The 23178-nt window shown below is 41.9% G+C and overlaps 2 protein-coding genes across 4 annotated transcripts in view; both read left to right on the forward strand.

Annotated features, from left to right (window-relative positions):
• The window catches only part of LOC149753606 (norbelladine 4'-O-methyltransferase-like), a 53009-nt gene extending 32658 nt beyond the window's left edge, over nucleotides 1-20351 (forward strand). For 2 of the 3 annotated variants that reach the window (XM_089930044.1, XM_089930045.1), the window contains exon 5: nucleotides 19922-20351. In XM_089930044.1, the coding sequence (XP_089786170.1) occupies nucleotides 19922-20215 (294 nt within the window). In that variant the 3' untranslated portion in view covers nucleotides 20216-20351. Of the gene's footprint in view, nucleotides 1-6729; nucleotides 13375-19921 lie in introns of all 3 variants that reach the window. The other variant, XR_016400146.1, reaches the window with a different exon arrangement.
• Nucleotides 1-23178, forward strand: part of LOC149753607 (norbelladine 4'-O-methyltransferase-like) — a 34238-nt gene that overhangs the window by 1590 nt on the left and 9470 nt on the right. The window lies entirely within an intron of this gene.

The raw sequence follows: 23178 nt of genomic DNA on the forward strand, positions 1-23178 counted from the left end.
GCTCAAGCTCTCTCAACCTCGGAAAGCGTCACCAGGTCGACAACGAGCCCATGCTCCCTCGGCCTCGTGCACGATTTCTTGACCAAGGTCGGGATGCCCCGATAAGTCGACAGCGAGCCCAAGCTCCCTCGGCCTTGGGAAGCGTTACCTGGTCGATAGCGAGCCCAAGCTCCCTCGACCTCGTGCACGATCCCTCGACTAAGGTCGGGATGCCCCGATGAGTCGACAGCGAGCCCAAGCTCCCTCGACCTCGGAAAGCGTCGCCAGGTCAACAGCGAGCCCAAGCTCCCTCGGCCTCGCGCACGATCCTCTGACTATGGTTGGGATGCCCTGCTGAGTCGACAGCGAGCCCAAGCTCCCTCGACCTCGGGAAGCATCGCCGAGCAACGCCAAGTCGACAGCGGACCAAGTTCCCCTTGACCTCGCGCATAGTCTCCCGGCCAAGCTCTGGGAGCTCCTTACCACCAATCTCCAGCTCGACCTTCACCTACTCCAAACTCCTCCGGACAAAGGCCCGGCTAAGTCCGAACATCGACTTAAGTCGAGACGGCCTGCAACGACGACCTCGAGCTCTACCCAACGATGCCCTGGCCGAGCTCGGAAATGCCAAGTCACTGGCCTTGAACTCAAGTGCTGCCCGATGACACTTCGACCAAGTTCGAGATCAAAGAGCATGAAAGCTCCAACAATAGCCTAGCCTCGGCCTATGTTGTCATTGAGCCCGAGCTCGAAGCTTCAACAAGCTTCCTCTAGAAGCCGAGCCCAAGGCCTTGGCAAAATTTTTCCAGAGGACAGGCCTAAAAGCTTCAACAAGCTTCTTCTGGAAGCTGAGCCCAAGAACTTGGCGAAATTTCTCCAGAAGATAAGCCTAAAGGCTTAGCAGGACTTCTTCGAAGCCCGAGCCTAAGGACTCAGCGAATCTTCCTAAAGTCTAGGCCTAGAGCCTTAGCGTAATTCCTCCAGAAGCGAAGTTTGAAGACTTGGCGAGTTCTACCGAATTCTACAGGAGCCTAGGTCTAAAGACTCAGTGGAGCTCAAAGACTTGGTGAAATGCGCCGGACAGGAATCCAACTCAAGCGGCCAAAATGAAAATTTATCGACTATGCAAAAGCAGGCACAAACATTCGCAGAGTCTGAAAAGAAGATATTTCATTAATAAAAGTCCGAGGGCTGAGTACAAAATCTGACCTTGAGGTCGACTCATTTGGCCGGACAGTGGCCACAGAGGTCGACCTCGTTTACAAAAGAACAAAGAAAAAGCAAGGAAAAATGAGGCTAAGTCCTAAGGGGCAGCGGCTGCTTCGGCATCGACCTCCAGGTCGTCCACAACAATTACCCCGAAATCTTCAGTCGGAGCCTCCTCGGGTTCCTCCACCGATCCGGGCACATTTACAGTAGCCTCGGTCGGAACGCCGCCAGCGGCCTCAGAAGCAACTTCGGACGCTCCTTCAGAAGCACCTCCGGCAACTTCTCCGGGGGAAGCTTCCTGAGCAGTCTCCTCAACCGCTTCAACCCCAGCCTCGACAGCTTCCTGCTCGGCCTCAGGGCCCGCAAGCGTCCTGTTGGCTGCGCCGCCGTCCGCCGGACCTTCGGGCTCATCCTCGCATTCAACGATCCTCCCGCCGGGCTGGAGACTATCGAGATCATACTGAGGGCAGATCCGCCGCTTTTGCCTCCGGAAGTCCTCGAAGCCGCGGATAAGTCTATCCATGGCCTCTTCCTCCATCAAGTCGCGGAACTTTTTCGACTCCCGGAAGAGTTACACCGCATTTTGGGCTTGCTCCAAAGCCCTCTTTTCTCGAGCCTCGAGCTGCTCGATCTTCAGCCGGGCGACCCCCGCCTCATGTTGATAGCCGACGATCGCATAACGAGCCTCGGCTAGACGTGCCTCGGAGGCGCGCACCTCTGACCTGGCCAAAGAATGCACGGCTTTCTCCTCCTCGAGTTCCGCAATTGCCGATCGTAGCTCGACCTCGGCGGCCTCCGTCCTCATAAGGGCCTCCCTCCGCAAGGCCTCGGCTTCGCCAAGCCTCTTCTCGGCCTCCTCTTGCGCCCTCTGGCTCCTCCGAGCATTATCTCGATAGTCGGCCACCAAAGAGATCAACATATCGATCTCGTGAAGATGCTATAAATGAAAAAATAAAGGAGTGAGTCGAGACCGAGAGTCGAGTATGGGGGTTAAGGCAAAAAACCAACTTATCCGAATGGCGGAGCAGTAGGTCCCATCAATAAGGCTGTTTATGTCTGCAGCCTGGAACTCGGCCCGATCGGCCGGAAGCAGTGCGACGCGGAACACCTGACGCGCTATCTGGCCGTCGTGAAAAGCCGAGTCACCCTCGAAGATGACCCACTCCAGGCAGTGGGGCCTCCTCTCCGGACGGGCCTCATCCCTTGAAGGACCCGGAAGATTGGGTCTCGCCGAGCTCGGCGGAGATGAGCTCGGGACCCCCAGGCCTCTCCCTGGCTTGGGGACTGAGCACCGCAATCGGACGACCTGACGATCGGAATGCTGAGAGATAGGGGCTGGACAAGCAAGGGCCGCAGAAGTCCTTGCAGAGCTCGAGCCTGCACGCTCGGTGCCAGGAACCTCCTTCCGACAGGGTTGGAAGTCTCGGTCCCGGGGGCACTCGTTTCGGTGGCCACGCCCGTCGAGGATTTAGCTTTCTTCGTAGGCTCGGGTGGAACCCCGCCGGCCTCGGCCGCCCTTTTCTTGTACCGAGCGTACAGAACTGCGTTACTGGTCACCATCCTCGGAATATCTAAAAAGACAAAAAAGAAGCCCGGATGTCAAGTTGTCACCAGAGAAGAAAGAGAAGAGAGAAAAAGAGAAAAAGTAAAACAAATAAGACAAAAGACGATGGAACAGAGCCACACAACCACTCTTACCCTGCGGGTGCGCCGAGCTCAAGCCAACATTCACCAAAGCCACCTCGCTCATGAGATCGTTCAGAAGAATGTCCTTCTCGAGGCTGTAAAGAGCGTCGAGGGTCTTCTGCTCGCTCTCTGAAAGTCTGAGGAGCTTGTTGGCGGTCTTGAGCCGGGCCTGCCCCCACCTGGGGTCGAATCCCCACTTGCGCTCGGAGGAAAGAAAGAAAAATCTCTCCTTCCACCCATGAATGGAGGAAGGAGCACCCCGAAAGAGCGACCTACCACCCCGAAGGGCGAGGTAAAGCCACTCCCCATCCTTCGGATTGGACTTCAACGTGAAGCACCGACGGAAGATGTTTATCGAGGTCGGTATCCCGTGCGCAAGGCAAAGGGATAGAAAACCGATGATGGTCCTGCATGCGTTCGGAGCGAGCTGCGCTGGGATAAGCTGGTATATCGCCAGGAGCTCGTTCACGAACCCATGCAAGGGAAATCGCAGGTTGGCCCAGAGTATCTCTACGTACATCCCGATCCGACTTAGGGGAGGCCTCATCATCCGATCCTCCGACCCCGCGGGTTCAAGACGAAACCCGTGCTAAGGAAAAAACCGCTCGTCGATCATTCCCAACTCCTCCTCGCTCAAAGTGGACCCGACTTCGTCTGGACCACGACCCATCTCAAAAAAGAAGAAAAAAGAAGAAGAAAGAAGAAGAAAAGAGGACAAAAACCCTCCGAGCAAACGAGGGGGAAGCACCTACTAAGATTTCCACCGAAAGTGCCAACGATACAAAGGTGGAAAGTCAAGATGATCGCCGAAAAATGCCTCGGAACACCACCGAAAGAAACTAAACGAAGATCGAAGAACAAGAGAGAAGAAAGCAGAAGAAGAAACAACAACAGCGGCGGCCAAACAAGAGCCCTTAGGGCCAGAATAAGGGTTTATATAGACCTACCCAACGGCCCAGATCGGCAAGACCGGATTCCGCCTTCTGTCCAGATCGTGACACGTGTCAGCTCTGAAAATCGAAGCGACATACCAACCTGGATCGACACCTCAGAAGCGGAATGGAGTCGGCGTCCCGTCGGATCCCGCAACCTCATCATGAGCCCACGATGTGAAGCAACCTTGAAAAACGAAAGGGCGTCGCCCTGTCTCATCTCATTAAAGATGCCCCAAAGCACGCGAAGCGCCGGAATAATTTAAAGCTTCCTAGCCCCCACTAGTACAATAAAGGTAACTACTTCCCTCGCCCGAGCTCGTAAGCGGTTCGAACTCGAAAGTCGGGGGGTAGTGTTGGGGGAAAAATGGATTACCTCAAAACATGTGAGCGCACCGCCAGCATGTGACTGGAGGCGCCCGACCTGGAGGCGCCCGACGTCAAGGCGCCCGATCTCCAGGCTCCCGACCTGGCGCCCGACCAGGCGCTCGACCTCGAGGCATCCGACCCCGAGTCGCCCGACCTCGACATCCCCGACTTCAAAATGCCGAGCGACCTCAAAAGACCGACTTTGCCGATTCACACGTTGCAGCCACGCCCTACGACATATTAACTAGGGACCATGCCCTGAGCGACTGTCAGCAATTAATGCGCATGGCTTCCGCAGATCTTCGGCTTACTCAACAATTAATGCGCATGATCTCCGCAGATCTCCGGCTCACTCAACAATTAATGCGCATGCTATCCACGGATCTCAGGCTCTCCACAACAACCAGTTGACTCACTCAACCACGTCCGATCACTCACAACGACTCATTGGTTCCAGCCTGATCTCCCATGGCAATGCATTAACTCACACGATCGTGCTCAATCATGACGGTAACTCACTTGCTCCATCACATCATAGGTAACCCTGTACCCCCTATAAAAGGAAAACCTCCTCCTCTTAGAGGGGGCCGAACTTTGAAAACTTTAGGAGATAATCTCTCTCCCTCTTTACAATAGCCCCCTCTGACTTAAGCATCGGAGGGCCAGCGCCGGAAACCCCGGCCACGGGCTTCTTGCAGGTCCCTCGGAGGACGCAGCCCTCCGACGTACCGCCATCCACCACTCTTGCCGGAGCTCCTCCTTCCCAGCCAATGGTCGCCCCCGGGTCCAATTTCCAGCAACAATAATAAATAGAGCTAAGCCAAAAAAAATATAGATTAGCATAATTGCCAATTTATTAAATCATTGTATGCCCATGTTTAAGGAGAGATCTATCAAAATAAAAGAAACCCATGAAATAAATTCTACAACTTCCTTTGTTACAAATAGATATGCATGTTCGCATGAGTGAATAGGTATCTTGCTATCTTGCTATTGCTTTTGGATGATTGCCATGAAATGGGATTATTTTTAGGTAGATAGAATTATTATATAAGAGCTAGGACTCTTCTTTACTTTGTTTTAAAAAAATGGTTAGAACTCTTATTTTTGTTGACTTTGAGAAAAGATTATGACTCTTATTGATATCTCACTCTTATTATTTTAAACCAATCCCTTCAGTTGCAGTTAGATAATAGAGAAGACTATGCAATCCAATCAATTAAAGTAAAAAAATTTAGAAATGACTTCTAAATTTCTCAGTCTGTAGCTCATTCCAGTGAATCTATACTATGTAAGTCCTAAAATAGGTTAAATCTGATGCATCCATGTTACAAAAGTATCATGGTGTAGCATAATGGTCTTCATAATATAATCTTAAAGGGGTGCTTGAAGTTACAAATACCATAATTTTTTCTATTTTATATATTAATAACGAACCATTTAAATAAAGGCAATTATTTGGATGTTATTTTATTATCATAGCTATTATAAAACAGGGATAATGACTTTTTAGACTATTTTCCATAGTGACTAAACAAAATAACCTGTTATGCATTTGATATTTTTTATTTGCTAGTTAACCGAAAATAGGTTAACATTTTATATTAGGTTAACATATCTCACATGCAGCTTGAATCATCCATTTGGAGACTATAACAGGTATAAGATGACATCGGAGTTGGGTAATTAACTAATAATTGGCTTGGAGGGATTTGAATTGATGACCTTCAGTAAACTTGGTTTTGGTATCTTATTATATTAATCAATCTTCGATGATATGTAGAAGTTGTTACGCTTCTTGTTCCAAAGCCAATTGCATAAGAACAAAAACAGAGCTTGATTTTCCAATAATAATTCTATCATTTCATTCTTTCCATAGGGCCCCCAATAGCAATTATCAACTGGTCCCAAACTGTGTTAATCATTTAGAAACTTGAGTTTGTAATCTTTTGCATGATATAATATGTTGTGAATTAGAGTGTTGCAACTCCAAAATTATATATGTTTATGTGGATGCTTGTTTTTCTAACTATATGTATTTACTCAAATTTAAATGTTGTTTTCTTCATAGAATGCTGGCACTTATCAATATCCTTTGCCAATAATTAAATATATTTTAATTGATTGAAATTTTAAGTCAATAAAGCATACATATGCCGTACATCAATATGCGGACTAGCCTACATACTTGCAAAGTTATGATCAAATTGATAATCTAATATCCTTTTTTGACTTCTGCATGTGTAGTTCTTGTGTCAAATGACTAGTAACATAAAAATCATGGAGTAAGCATAGAGCCTCATTGCTGAAATATAGACCAGTAGCACCACACAAAACAATATATTATTTTACCACTAAATACTCTATAAATCTATACTGCTGAACTCACTTTTTATATAGACTCTGACAGGGCCATTCCCTTTCCACTTAAACACTGCCAAGCCAAGTACCATTCTATTCATATGGTAAGCTCTTCACCAATTGTATCTCATTTCGTATTTACTTATCCAAGATTAAGTTCTGATCTTTATCTAACAAAGAGCTCAAAACAGAGGTTCATATTGAGAACAGCCTTTCAACCGCTGCACAATCCAAACTAGATGACCTAGGCCCCGTTTGGCAGACCTGATGGTAGTAGAGCTTTTGGAAGTAGAGCCTTTTGAATTAGATTTTTTATAAAAAGCTATTTGTTGTTTGGTAACTATATTTCTAAAGTGTTGTGTAACTTTAATATGTGTTTGATAAATAAACTGAAAAAGTATTTTTGGTATAACAAAATAACTTTAAAGGACATCGCATAGTATCATACAACAGAGCATAATAAAATATAATATATATTAATACATAAATATATAATATAGTATAATATTACTGTAATGTAATATAATATTATTGTAATATAGTAATATAATATTGTATGCTATAGTATAATAATATAATATAATTTGATATTATATAACATAATTATGGAGTGATTGATCATAACCCTATTTGATTTTGATGAGCTCAAAGCATCTGAGTATATCTCTTGTTTACTAATGAATTCAATTGAGTGTTTCAGTGAAAATCTTGTCTAAAGTGTTTCTAGACTTGGTTCATAATATTTTGGATAAGTTAAGAAGTCAGTTTGAACCAAAGTCTGAGACTCGAGTCGACTCCAGAGTATTACGAGTCGACTCCAAGCGTATCAGAATCACTGGCACGGGCTCGAGTCGACTCCGAATCATTACGAGTCGACTCCGACTGAGAACAGACAGACGAGCAGAAAGCATCAACTCAAAACCTGTCAGCGAGTCGACTCCTGAAGTGCGCGAGTCGACTCCGATATTTACCGAGTCGACTCCGGAGTAGTATGAGTCGACTCCAAGGAGTTACAGACAGAAAAGTCAGAGAGCGAATTTTGACCCTGAGATTCGAGTCGACTCCTATGGAACGCGAGTCGACTTCGATGGTTGGTAGGTCGACTCCAAAGAAAGCGAGAGTCGACTCTCAGTGGTTCACAAGGCAAAAGTCAGAGAGCAGTTTTCGGACTCTGAGATTCAAGTCGACTCCCGCAATGCGCGAGTCGACTCCGAGACAGCGCGACCCCAAAAAGACAGAAGACCGAATTATTGTCTCTGAGAGCCGAGTCGACTCCCAGACAGCTCGAGTCGACCCCAAGGCAGCGCTACACCAAAAAGGCAGAAGGCCATGTTTCGGAAACTGAGAGCCGAGTCGACTCCAGAACAGTCCGAGTCGACTCCAAGACTGGACGAGCCAAAAGACAGAAGATCGGGAGTTCGGGCTCTGAGTGCCGAGCCGACTCCCAGGATTGTCGAGTCGACTCGAGTAGGCCAGGTTGAAAATTGGCTCCGTGGAATTCATGGGATGAGCCGACTCCGAAAATACCAAGTCAGCTCCAGAAGTTGGCGAGTCGACTCCGGGTCAAGTCGAGTCGACTCCCAGTCGAAGAGGCCACTTTAATTCAAATCCGGAACAGTTGCCGAGTCGACTCCAGAAAAGCATGAGTCGACTCCCGCTACAGTCGAGTCGACTCCTGATCGCGCAAGTCGACTCCGACCCCCAACGGACATATTGTCAAGTTGTGCAGAGTGTGCAGAACGGGCAGAAAAAGGTGTCTAACGGCTAGTTTCCGTGGGGGATGGCTTAAATAGCCACAGAGGACTGTAGCAAGGTAGAGAAGCACCATTCCATTCAAAGAAATCAAGCATTCATTCTCTGCATACTTGTCTTCAACGAAAAGAAGGAAGAGCGCCATTAACTCCATCCAACTTCCTCTTCTCAGCATTTAAAGAAGCCTCCTCCTGCATTCAAGTCGACCAGACATTCCAGAGGAGACTCAAAGTTCAAGAAGCCCTACTCTACTCCAACTCAAAAGTGTTTGAGGGCTCTTAACTTCTCTCTAGTTTATATTATAGCAAATCTGCTTTTTAAGAAGCTCAGTTTTTCTGTTTGTTTCTTATTCTTTCCATATTATCTTTGCTTGGTTCAATCGGGGGATTGAATCAAGGGTGTAGAGGTTGGTTGGTGAGCCGAGTGTAAAACCAACGTGTAAGGGTTCGATTGTGATCCCGGGAAAACAATCGGGGTGGTTCTAATCGGTGAGCCAGGGAAAACCGACCGAGTTCGTTGTGAGCTCGTAAAACAACAAGTTTGGTTGTGAGCTTGTAAAACAACCGGCTGTAATCCAAGGGGTTATAGTGAATTCCCAAGTGAGACTTGGGGAGTGGACGTAGGAGCAAGGGTTAGCTCCGAACCACTATAAAGCCTTGTGTTTGTGATTGTTTGTCTCTTTCTCTTACTCTCATTTCATTCACAGCACATAGCAATTAATTAATCATCTTGGTAACGCATTAATTAGTCATTCACAACGTTTTAATTGCAAAATTATTTTAAAACCCAATTCACCCCCCCTCTTGGGTTGTCTATCTGGGCAACAAGTGGTATCAGAGCCTAAACTCTTCTACCCTAAGAGTAAAAGATCAAAATGACAACCCCATTTGGATCTTCCCACATTGAGGGTCAGTCCACCCAAAGACCCCCATTCTTTAATGGATCCGACTACTCATATTGGAAGGCTAGGATGAGAATATTCATCCAAGCCCAAGACTATGAGATGTGGACCATTGTAGTAAATGGACCATACATCCCATCCATCTATGTAGAGGGTGTCACTGTACCTAAACTAGAAAAGGATTGGGATGAACATGACATGAGAAAGGCACAACTCAATTCTAAAGCAATGAATGTGCTTTACTGTGCATTAGGTAGGAATGAATTCAATAGAGTCTCTACTTGCAATTCTGCAAAAGAGATTTGGGACAGACTTGAAGTGACCCATGAGGGCACGAATCAAGTCAAAGAATCCAAAATAAATATATTAGTTCATAAGTATGAACTATTTAAGATGGATTCTAATGAGACAATCACTAGCATATTCACTAGGTTTACTGACATTGTCAATGGCCTAAAAAGCCTTGGCAAAAACTACACTAACAGTGATCTTGTCAGGAAAATTCTTCGCTGTCTACCAAGGTCATGGGAAGCCAAGGTGACGGCAATCCAAGAAGCTAAGGACTTGAACAAGCTTCCACTTGAAGAGCTCCTTGGATCCCTAATGACTCACGAGCTAACAATGAAGCAGCACAGCGAAGAAGAGTCCTCCCATAAGAAAAAGGTAATAGCTCTCAAATCTACATCATCTAACAAAGATTTGTCTTGCAGTAGCAGCAGTGAAGAAGAAGATCATGAGGGAGATGATGATGAGGCTCTTCTTGTGCGCAAGTTCAGAAAATTCATCAACCACAAGAAGTCCTATCATAAAAGAAGAGGCCCCTCAAATTCCTATCGCAAGGATAAAGGTAAGGAAAGGAAAAATGAGGGGATTGGGTGTTATGAGTGCAAGAAGCCGGGGCACATCAGAGCTGAGTGTCCCTTACTAAAGAAGGGCAGCAAGTACAAGAAGAAGAAAGCCCTTGTCACCACCTTATCGGACTCCGACGCATCATCTTCATCATCGGATGAGGAACAAGAAGAAAAAGCCAATTTCTGTTTCATGGCCAATGAAAATGAGGTAACATCTAACACGCATCTCGATTTTACCTTTGATGAATTGTCTGATGCATTTAATGAATTAATGATTGAATATAAGGCCATAAATCTTAAGAATAAAGAACTAAAAATAGCTAATCAATCTTACCTACATAAATACGATAAGTTAGTTAAGGATAAGGATTGTATCACCAAAAAAAATGCAGAACTTAAAACAAGCAACCAAATCTTGATACAAAAGAATAATACCTTAACTAAAGAAAATGAAAGGCTGAACAAAGAAACATTAGAACCCAAAAACAATAAACATATAAATGAGAGTATCACAAAAGAACTGAATGATTTAAAAGCAGAAAAACAAACACTAACTAAAGAACTTGAAAAATACAAACCCTTGGTTGAAAAATTTACATATAGTTCAGAAAAACTGAATATGATACTTAATAGTCAACGAGCAGTATTCAATAGAGCAGGTTTAGGATATAAACCTAAAAATAAGCAAAAACTTCTGAGTAACTTCTTTGTTAAAGCTGGAGAAAGCAAAACTAAGAAAGTAACCTGCTTTTGTTGTGGAACTGTAGGACATAAAGTAACTGTATGTGATTATAGGAAAGGAAAAACTAAAAGAAAAATTAAAAGGGTATGGGTTCCAAAAGGAACTAATATGACTAACCATGAAGGACCCAAGAAAACTTGGGTACCTAAGATTATATAATCTGCTTGTGTAGGAGTGTCTTGCAGCCAAGGTCAACAAAAATTGCTGGTACTTGGATAGTGGCTGCTCAAGACACATGACGGGTGACAAGGATCAATTCTTCACCCTTGAAGCTAAGAAGGGAGATGCTGTGACTTTTGGAGATAATAACCAGGGTCACATCATTGGTATAGGTAAAGTTCAAATTACCTCTTCTACTTTTATAGATAATGTTCGATATGTTGATGGTCTTAAGCATAATTTATTAAGCATTAGTCAATTATGTGATAGAGGCTATAATGTTATGTTTAAACCATCACTATGCATCATAACAAACCCAAATGACAATAGTTTAGTTTTTAAAGGAATAAGACGTGGAAATGTGTATGTTATAGACCTTGAGGATCTTGCCAAACACAACCCATGTTTAGTTGTTAATGAAACTAAGGATAATGATGCTAGTTGGTTATGGCACCGTAAGTTAGGTCATGCAAGCATGGACACAATATCTAAACTAGTTAAAAGAGATTCTGTGATAGGTTTGCCAAAATTAAAATTTGAAAAAGAATAAAATATGTGAAGCATGTCAATTTGGCAAACAATCAAGGAACTCCTTTAAATCTATAAATTGTGTCTCTACCTCTAGACCTCTAGAACTACTACACATGGACCTCTTCGGACCAACTAGAACCACAAGTCTAGGAGGAAATAAATATGGTCTAGTTATCGTAGATGATTACTCTAGATTCACTTGGGTTATGTTCTTAGCACATAAAGATCAAGCTTTTTCAGTCTTTAAAAAGTTTCATAAGGAAGTAACAAATGCTAGAGATTCTTCAGTCATAGCCATTAGAAGTGACCATGGAACCGAATTTGTAAATCAGTTATTCGATGAGTTTTGTAGTAAAAAGGGGATAACTCATAATTTTTCTGCACCTAGGACACCACAACAAAATGGAGTTGTGGAGAGGAAAAATAGAACTCTAGAGGAAATGGCTAGAACCATGTTATGTGAAAGTAACCTCCCTAAGTACTTTTGGGGAGAAGCCATTAATACTTCTTGTCATATATTAAATAGAGTTTTATTGAGACCTATTATAAAGAAAACACCTTATGAACTTTGGAAAAACAGAAAACCAATGGTAAACTATTTTCATATCTTTGGATGTAGGTGTTTTGTTCATAATAATGGGAAAGATAATCTAGAAAAATTTGATTCTAAATCTGATGAGGGCATATTCTTGGGGTACTCTACAACTAGTAAAGCATATAGAGTCTTTAATAAAAGAACCCTAGTTATAGAAGAATCCATACATGTTGTCTTCGATGATTCTAGTGATATCTCTTCTAGTAAGAGAGTTAATTTTGATGATGATACGGAAATTCTTGAAGAAAAGATTGACGAGATGACATTACAAGATAATAATCAAAAATTAATTGGAGATGCATCATCAAGCCAAGAGATTATAGTAGATCATGGGCTAACTAAGGCGTGGAGGTTTGCTCACGGGCATCCTAAGGAATTAATTCTAGATGATCCATCTCAACCCGTTAGGACAAGAGCATCCCTTAGGAACTTAAATACTCATCTAGCTTTCGTTTCACATTTTGAGCCCAAACACATAGAAGAAGCTGAAAAAGATGTAAATTAGATAAATGCAATGCAAGAAGAATTAAACCAATTTACTAGAAACAAGGTATGGAATCTAGTCGAAAGACCTTCAGAATATCCAATTATAGGTACCAAATGGATTTATAAAAATAAACTTGATGAAAATGGAATTGTCATAAGGAATAAGGCTAGACTAGTAGCAAAGGGCTATAATCAAGAAGAAGGTATAGATTTTGATGAAACCTTTGCTCCTGTAGCTAGACTTGAGGCTATTAGATTATTATTAGCATATGCATGCTCTAAGGACTTCAAACTATTTCAAATGAATGTAAAAAGTGCATTTTTAAATGGGTATATTAATGAGGAGGTATATATAGAACAACCTTCTGGTTTTGAAAATCATCAATACCCTAATCATATATATAAATTGAACAAAGCACTTTATGGTTTGAAACAAGCACCTAGAGCATGGTATGAGAGGCTTAGCAAATTCCTATTAGAACATGAGTTCTCTAGGGGTAATGTAGATACAACACTATTTCTGAAAAAGCAAAACAAAGATATGTTATTAGTGCAGATTTACGTTGATGATATTATTTTCGGTGCTACTAACAATCGCCTCTGCGAAGAATTTACTGATTTGATGCAGAGTGAATGTGAGATGAGCATGATGGGAGAGCTGAACTACTTCCTCGGGCTTCAAATCAAACAGTCTGACGGAGGCATCTTCATCAATCAAGCCAAATATATCAAGGAGATGCTTAAAAAGTTTGATATGGAGGAAAACAAGTCAATCAGCACCCCCATGAGCTCATCATGCAAATTAGACCAAGATGAATCAGGTAAATCTGTAGATCAGAAACTATATAGAGGTATGATAGGATCTTTATTGTATCTTACTGCAAGTAGACCTGATATCATGTTTAGTGTTTGCATGTGTGCTAGATATCAGTCTAATCCTAAGGAATCACATCTAATTGCAGTTAAGAGAATCTTTAAATACCTAATAGGAACTAAGAATATAGGTTTATGGTATTCTAAAGAATCTAGCCTAAAATTAATAGGATACACAGATTCAGACTTTGCTGGATGTAAACTTGATAGAAAAAGTACCAGCGGGTCTTGTCAATTTCTAGGAGAAAACTTAATCTCATGGTTTAGCAAGAAACAAAACTCGGTTGCATTATCTACTGCTGAAGCTGAATATGTTGCAGCCGGAAGTTATTGTGCTCAAATCTTATGGATCAAACAACAATTAGAAGATTATGGCATTAAACAAGATAAAATACCAATTAATTGTGATAATACAAGTGCCATTAATCTAACTAAGAATCCAATTCAGCATTCAAGAACTAAACATATTGAGATAAGACATCACTTCATAAGAGATCATGTACTGAATGGTGATGTGACACTACATTTTGTTTATACTGATGATCAATTAGCTGACATTTTTACAAAACCCCTAAGTGAAGAGAGATTTAGTGTTCCTAGGAGGGGATTAGGAGTGATTGATCCATGCTAGTGGTGTTTTCCACTAGTTCATTGATTTTGATGATTAGATCGTGGTTAATTTAGAGTCTCTTTACAATGATCATCAAATCAGATCATAACTTAGTGATTTTTCCTCATTCGGCACGAACACAGCATGATTTTTAGGTGCGTGCCAGAGTTCGAGACGACTCGAGTAAGTTTCAGAGTCGGCTCGTAAGGGGGAGTCGACTCGCACATTTATGCGAGTCGACTCGAAAACAATGGCAGCAGAGGGGGAGTCGACTCGCATACAGTAAGGAGTCGACTCGAGGTCAACAGGCGCCTAAGGAGAGTCGACTCGCGCATATTTTGGAGTCGACTCGAGGTCGAGTCGACTCGCGACTCAGAGGAGTCGACTCGCAGTCGGGATCCGACTTTTTAACCCTAACTCCATCGTTTAGAAAACACTTATTTTCACCGCCGCCACTGTTCAAAATCCTAGAGCCGACTCCTAGAACGTCTCCGGCCGCCCCTAGGTCCTTTTCCCGTTGATCCTTCATCCTCCATTAGGATTTCATACCATTCTAGGTCAACCATGCCTCGCAAAGCCACTGTCCCAAGCCGGAAGAGGCCCCATTCCGCGACCGGTGCCGAGCGGCGTTCCAAGGCTCGGAACGACCCCGTGAGGCCACAACCTCCGGCTCGTTCCCCGCCGAGGGCCGTTCCCTCGAGGCCGTGTGCCGGGAAGGCGGTCTCCACCGGGAGATACGTCGATTTCGACTATCTCTCCCGGGAGGGCTTTACGATAGGAGAGAGACTTAGGGCCCAGGGCTTAGAGTATTTCCTCACCTTAGATCTCCCCACATACCCTGGACTAGTTAGGGAGTTCTACGGTACCGTCCACAGGGGCGATGGGGGTATAGAGGGCACGGTAGCCGGTGTCCCATTATTCATTTCGGAGGATATCATTGCTCAGGTCCTCCATCTTCCCCAAGTTGGGGTGGCACCCGCACACCCTAGGGATCGGACTGAGGCCCTTACGGCCATTCTAGGGCATGCACCCCAGTCCCCCTTGGATGAGGTATCCGCTAGCTCACTTCCAGTTGAGGTGCGGATCCTCCTGAGCAGCTCCGGGAGTTGCGCCAGGAGATAGTTAGAGACCTGCGGGATGATCTACTTCGGGAGCTCCGGGGTTCAGTGCCTGCTCCCTCTCCTGCACCATCTTCAGCGTTGGTCCCTTCCTTGACAGCCGTGACTGACATGACGGCCCATGTACGGAAAGAGATCTACAACGTGAGGAGCTTGATCCAGGCCCAGTTCTCCAGTATGAGTGAGGTCACGAGCACCACTCGGAAGATGCGCGATGACATAGGACATGACATGCGCACCACTACTCAGGGGGCAGAGCGCTTGGCGAATGTACTGATCGCCAAGCTGGACACACTGCAGGAGACCCTGACTGAGCTCTCCACTACACATAGCAGGGCCACCTCATCCATTATCTCTCAGCTCGGGCATGTTACAGATGCGGTCACTCTCCTCATGGAGCAGAACAGATGGAGAGAAGGAGCCACATCCTCGAGAGGAGGAGCCACATCCTCGAGAGGAGGAGCCACATCCTCGAGGAGACCTTAGCTGTTTTTTGCTTTATTTTGACATGTATTCCTTTTTGCTTTACTTATTGTATTCTCAAATGTATTTACATACAAATCAATATAATGAGTAGACGTATTCTCTTCAATTGTGTGCAATTTGATCTCTAATTGATTGTTTGTTCTGCTTACCTCCTTTTTGATACGATGACAAAAAGGGGGAGAAATATTTAGTAGATATGTAAATGGAATCAACATAAAAGAAATCAAAATGAGAATCAAAAATTAAAACATAATTTGTTCTTAGTGGATTTGGTACCTCGAGGGTCACTATCTCTCTGTTGGGGCTCCTAATGGAGTAATCTCCAGAATCTATTCAAGGGATATTCGGAGATTAGTTGAATCCTACTCAAGAACAAATTGACAGATTTTCCCTCTAAAAAAACCAAAAATTTCAGTTCAAAAACTTCAATGCATTAAAAGAAAATTCAGAGAGTCAAAACAAAGTTGAATGCATATGTTGAGGGGGAGAATCTGAATTTTTAAGAAAGCTAAATCATTAAATATATATAAGCCAAACAATTGATTGCATGATATGAAGGCTTATATAATTCCAAATGAAAGGGGGAGCTTTAATTCCAAAATTTATTGTTTCACACCTTTCAAGCTTGGATAAATTAAATAACCAGACACTTGAATTCATTTATGAATTTTATTTTCTTGTTTATTGAGCAATTCACTTTACATATACTCAATGTTTTGTCATCATCAAAAAGGGGGAGATTGTGGAGTGATTGATCATAACCCTATTTGATTTTGATGAGCTCAAAGCATCTGAGTATATCTCTTGTTTACTAATGAATTCAATTGAGTGTTTCAGTGAAAATCTTGTCTAAAGTGTTTCTAGACTTGGTTCATAATATTTTGGATAAGTTAAGAAGTCAGTTTGAACCAAAGTCTGAGACTCGAGTCGACTCCAGAGTATTACGAGTCGACTCCAAGCGTATCAGAATCACTGGCACGGGCTCGAGTCGACTCCGGATCATTACGAGTCGACTCCGACTGAGAACAGACAGACGAGCAGAAAGCATCAACTCAAAACCTGTCAGCGAGTCGACTCCTGAAGTGCGCGAGTCGGCAGGTACCTATCCTCCTGTAGGTTGATTTGTGCGATGCATGCACCAAGCTGCAGTGGCAAAGAGAAAAAAAAAAGAGGGACTTGGTTGGTCGAGTCGACTCCGGAGTAGTATGAGTCGACTCCAAGGAGTTACAGACAGAAAAGTCAGAGAGCGAATTTCGACCCTGAGATTCGAGTCGACTCCTGTGGAACGCGAGTCGACTCCGATGGTTGGTAGGTCGACTCCAAAGAAAGCGAGAGTCGACTCTCAGTGGTTCACAAGGCAAAAGTCAGAGAGCAGTTTTCGGACTCTGAGATTCGAGTCGACTCCCGCAATGCGCGAGTCGACTCCGAGACAGCGCGACCCCAAAAAGACAGAAGACCGAATTATTGTCTCTGAGAGCCGAGTCGACTCCCAGACAGCTCGAGTCGACCCCAAGGCAGCGCTACACTAAAAAGGCAGAAGGCCATGTTTCGGAAACTGAGAGCCGAGTCGACTCCAGAACAGTCCGAGTCGACTCCAAGACTGGACGAGCCAAAAGACAGAAGATCGGGAGTTCGGGCTCTGAGCGCCGAGTCGACTCCCAGGATTGTCGAGTCGACTCCCAGGATTGTCGAGTCGACTCGAATAGGCCAGGTTGAAAATTGGCTCCGTGGAATTCATGGGATGAGCCGACTCCGAAAATGCCAAGTCAGCTCCAGAAGTTGGCGAGTCGACTCCGGGTCAAGTCGAGTCGACTCCCAGTCGAAGAGGCCACTTTAATTCAAATCCGGAACAGTTGCCGAGTCGACTTCAGAAAAGCATGAGTCGACTCCCGCTACAGCCGAGTCGACTCCTGATCGCGCGAGTCGACTCCGACCCCCAACGGACATATTGTCAGGTTGTGCAGAGTGTGCAGAACGGGCAGAAAAAGGTGTCTAACGGCTAGTTTCCATGGGGGATGGCTTAAATAGCCACAGAGGACTGTAGCAAGGTAGAGAAGCACCATTCCATTCAAAGAAATCAAGCATTCATTCTCTGCATACTTGTCTTCAACGAAAAGAAGGAAGAGCGCCATTAACTCCATCCAACTTCCTCTTCCCAGCATTTAAAGAAGCCTCCTCCTGCATTCAAGTCGACCAGACATTCCAGAGGAGACTCAAAGTTCAAGAAGCCCTACTCTACTCCAACTCAAAAGTGTTTGAGGGCTCTTAACTTCTCTCTAGTTTATATTGTAGCAAATCTGCTTTTTAAGAAGCTCAGTTTTTCTGTTTGTTTCTTATTCTTTCCATATTATCTTTGCTTGGTTCAATCGGGGGATTGAATCAAGGGTGTAGAGGTTGGTTGGTGAGCCGAGTGTAAAACCAACGTGTAAGGGTTCGATTGTGATCCCGGAAAAACAATCGGGGTGGTTCTAGTCAGTGAGCCAGGAAAAACCGACCGAGTTCGTTGTGAGCTCGTAAAACAACAAGTTTGGTTGTGAGCTTGTAAAACAACCGGCTGTAATCTAAGGGGTTATAGTGAATTCCCAAGTGAGACTTGGGGAGTGGACGTAGGAGCAAGGGTTAGCTCCGAACCACTATAAAAGCCTTGTGTTTGTGATTGTTTGTCTCTTTCTCTTACTCTCATTTCATTTACAGCACATAGCAATTAATTAATCATCTTGGTAACGCATTAATTAGTCATCCACAACGTTTTAATTGCAAAATTATTTTAAAACCCAATTCACCCCCCCCTCTTGGATTGTCTATCTGGGCAACAATAATACATCAATGTATTATGATATAATGTAATATAATATTATATTTATAGTATAATACAATAATAAAGGTATAAAATATTATAATTACTATTATATATTAATATTTTATTAATATAATATTTTTAGGAACTAAGTTTTGGGTTTTTTGTTTTCTTTGTTGCGACTCTTGCAGATTTCTGTAATATAAAGAAATATTTTCTGTAATTATAATATTTTATCATGGATATTTTAGTCTCAAAAAAAAATATAAATCAAAACAACTTTCCGACGCATGCTAAAATTGTTTTTTCGAAGAAGCTTCATTTTGGAGCTTCTCCCAAGAAACTGTTTTAGCTTTCTGGCAAAGCTAAAATAGTTTTTCTATTTTTTTACCAAATGCCTCTATTTCATCCAAAAGTACTTTTGGAGGATCGGAAAGTACTTTTGGCCCATCAAAAGCTCTGCCAAATGAATCATTAATTCACCAAGCCATTATACCTTACTACTCTTCCTACTCTATGACTCAAGACAAAATCTCAAACTTTTAATCTAAGTTTGAATTAGACTTCCAACATGAAGTATATTAGTTGTCAAAGAGTGCAAAATTAATTTATTTTTCTAATCATTTTGTATTTTATTGATTCACTAAGTACCATCTTTACTTAAAGAGTGAATTACAAAACCTCCTAGAGATTTGGAGTAAATTATATTTACACACTTAGTAGTATGAAAAATCTACGCTTACCTTCTTGAGATTTATTTTTATCCAACACTTTAACCTATAACTTAACAGAACATTAGTCAAACTGTTAACTTTAAATGAGATCCAAATATTACGTCAGAAAAAATTTTTAAAATGGCAAAATAACTTTATGTGACATAACAACCACCCAAAGATTTAAGAAAATATATATATTCTCTTCCTCATTCAAGGACAATTTTGACTTTTTATATGAGGTAAATGGATTCACTAATGTCGTTAATTTAACTAGGTGTAAGTGTAAGTTTTACAAACTATTGGGTGTAAGTATAACAAACATAAACCTCAAGAGAATTTATGAGATTTACTCAGTTAAATTATACAAATAATAGCTGCAAATGTAGGGATTTATTTTGTCAAAGCATGGATCAAATTACTTTGAAATCATCATATCTTAATACCACCACTATACAAAGTAAGCATAAAAATTACCAATCCCTTCGACACTCTTCATATATGCTTCGGGCTTTTAAAAAAAATGTTTCTCTCATCTCTTGGCAAGCAAGCATGTTGCTTCTATTCTGATTTTTGAGTGTAAACCTTTGAAGAACCTAACAAAAATGGAATGCTTGAATGGAAAACAATATTTTTGTTCTAAAACTACAATGCTGCCATATGGTTAAACTATCATTGGATTTTCAAACAAGACAATTTGTAAGTGAAACTCTCTATGTAGGAAGTTACTGCTATATGATCATGATAACGAAATTTCACTGACAACTGCAGGTAAAGGAAGATGAGTTGTTTGATTTTGCATTTGTTGATGCTGACAAGTTAAACTATGGAGAATACCACGAACGCTTGCTTAAACTCGTGAAGATTGGAGGAGTTATTGCCTATGATGATACTCTTTGGTCTGGTCTTGTCGTTGCTCCGGTGGGTACTCCTCTTTCTGAGTATGATGCCAAAGTCATAGACTACTTTCTGAAGTTTAATGATTTTTTGGCTACTGACTCCCGGATTGAGATATCACAAGTTTCTATTGGTGATGGACTCACCATCTGTATGCGTCTTATCTAATTATGTGGTTTGATTATACTAAAAAACTTAAACTATTGGGTGGAGATCGACCCAAGCTTGTGAACCTATATATGTGGCACCTCTTTATCAGTGATGTGGGGAATCCCATGACATAAATCTTAATTTACATTGCATATTTGAGCATACTTTTTTTTTTCTCTTGTTCCAACTTAGTATCAAAGCTCAGATTATTGGAGAATGTAAGTTCAAATCCACTCGAAATAATTATTTATTTAGTCAAGCAGGTTCTCTTTTTGACCCAACCCATTTATCCCTTCAAGTGTGCATTCTAAGATGCATGCTAGAAGATCGATTTACTAAGCCTCATACGATCATAGCTCAAGTTTTTAGGGTAAACTAAGGTTGTTTACGTTGTTCCATTACTAGGAGCTTATATCCCCTCTTCTTCTTTTCTTAAGCTTAGAGCATACTCTGATGCTAGCTAGGCCAGTATATGTTATTAACTGCCACCGTATTATTAGTTATTGTCTTAGTGATTCTTGCATTTCTTGGAAGCTTAAGAATTAGAAAATAAATCTCTTATTCAGGTGATAAAGTAGAGTATGGTGCCATTGCCATAATAGTTTAAAGGTTGCTTGATTGAAATAATCGCTTGTTGGCATGGGTGATTGTTATTGGCAGACCCACCTCACTATTTTGAGAACTTGAATATTGTTCAAATAGCCAACAGTCGGTTCTATGATAGTGCCAAGTATATAGAAGTACCTTACGTCCATTTTATGATGGACTCTTATACAGAAGTACCTTTTGGCTATTTTATTGCGATTGCATAACTTTTTGGATATTTGTAGACAAAGAAAGATAACCTCTTTGATTTTGCTTTAGTGGATGCCGACAAATTAAATTATGGAAAATACCACGAACGTTTGCTAAAACTTGTCAAAGTTGGAGGAGTTATTGCATATGATAATTAATACACTTTGGTCTGGTAGTGTAGCTGTTCCAGTGAATCCATCCTATCCCGAGGAGTTCATTGAAGTGAGAAACCTTCAAGTGAAGTTTAATGATTTCTTGGCTGCTGATTCTCGCATTGATATATCATAAGTTTGTATTGGTGATGGACTTACCATCTTTTGCCGCATTATCTGATTGCCCACAATTGATCACGTCTCTTTATGTAGGAAATAAGACATGGAGCTACTTAGATATTGTTCCCTTTGAAAATCTTCAGTATCTACTTGGATTTAATAAAATTTCTACCTATTAAAAAGTGCCTCTTTCTTGATATGTTGGGGATGATGCATATCATTTTGTCTGCACTAATCTTTAAGTAGAAAATGCTGCTATTTATATTTCTAAATAAGAATGTACGAATCAAGTATGATGTGCATAATACATATATAAGAACACATGTTGATGCTTTAAACAATAAAAGCCAAAATGATTTATTTTAGAGATATGTAGGAGTTGCACCCTTTGAAAAAAATATTTGTGGAAATTGAATGGGTATTTTCCCCAACTTAATATCCTAAGGAGAGGGTTATTTATTCTAAGCATATATGAATACAAAATGATTGCATACAGGTTTTGTGTGATTACTTGCAGGTTTCTATGAACTGATTCATGCATATAGATAGATATGTTTGTAATCACACAACCAATTTATGCATTTTTGGAACTTATAGGCTATCGCCATGGGCTGCAATATTGTGCTTTCCGTGGAAAAGTAGGCCTTGAACTTCTTAGCAAAGTCATGAGTCCAGAATTTACTAGATCTAAAAATTACTTTTTAACTCTGTTCGATAACTATTACATGCTAAATTTGAAAGATTAGATTAAATACTCATAAAACATGCCGCTTATTTGCATTCCAAGTTCATAAAGAGTTAACATTTGAAGCATAAAATAATTCTGCTATTAAGAATAATGTAATTAGACTGCATAGCTAAAGGTTGTATAATTCAAATATCATTTCATAAAAGGTTGCACCTTAAATTACTCAAAGCTCATGTTGACATCAAGCGCTGGGTGTTCTTCAGAAAATACAAAGAGAATTTTTCTCCTTTTGAATCTGAATCTTGTTTCCATGGAGGCAGGGTGCACCATTCGTATGTAGATCTTCATGAAACAAAGAGACAAAACGACTTTATTTTTTTTAGGGTGAGAGACTGAATAATTTGTTAAAGAATGTAACAACTATCTTGCTGCTCCTGAGGATGGTACAAATTTTTCCTCAAAAGACAAATGCCGATAGAGTATATTATATATATAAGTACAATTTCAATGGATATTGAAGTCATAAAGCAAATGTTCCTCATTTTTTAGCTGCTCGAAAAAACCACCCTAACCTCTTATCAGCTCTGCTCTTGGTAGCTTCAACGAGTATGATGACAAATTATGTTTTCCTAATGGTAGCTGCAAGAAAGGCATACTAAAAACTGTGACTAGTTATACCGGTATGGACATATATGGTGATGGCCATCTTCTCATCAGAGACATTCGTAGGCTGGTTCAGGAGATGGGTGGCTTGCAGACAGTACATGTGTTTCGGAAGGTGAATAAAGTAGCAGACTAGGTCGCCTCCTTCGTCGCCCGGCACTTCGGAGATTTTCTATGGACATCTATAGGAGATATTCCTTCTCCTTAGTACGTTTTCATTTCTCATGATTTGGTAGGATGTACTCAAGTTAGAGCTATATAAATTGCCGCATTTATCAAAAAAAAAAAGAAACTGTGACTAGTGAGGATAGACTACATGAATTTTAGAATCACATCTTCCGAAAGATGTAAAGATATAAAGTCTTAATTACTATTTCATTTTATGTAACTTTTAGTTTAACAAGTGAAGTATCAGTTGCATTTGCATTTGTTATGTCTGGAATGATCGGTTATGGTTATAGTCCAAGTTGAATTTAGCCATAGTCGATGCATCCAAATTGCCAATCCCTAACCTACTCTCCCTCTCTCTATTGCTCTAGGGATGTCATAGGATAGTCCCCAGC

This window comes from Phoenix dactylifera, chromosome 4, assembly GCF_051530095.1.
Source record: "Phoenix dactylifera cultivar Ajwa chromosome 4, Ajwa_hap1_PhDact_Kaust_v1.1, whole genome shotgun sequence".
In the NCBI taxonomy this organism is placed as follows: Eukaryota; Viridiplantae; Streptophyta; class Magnoliopsida; order Arecales; family Arecaceae; genus Phoenix; species Phoenix dactylifera.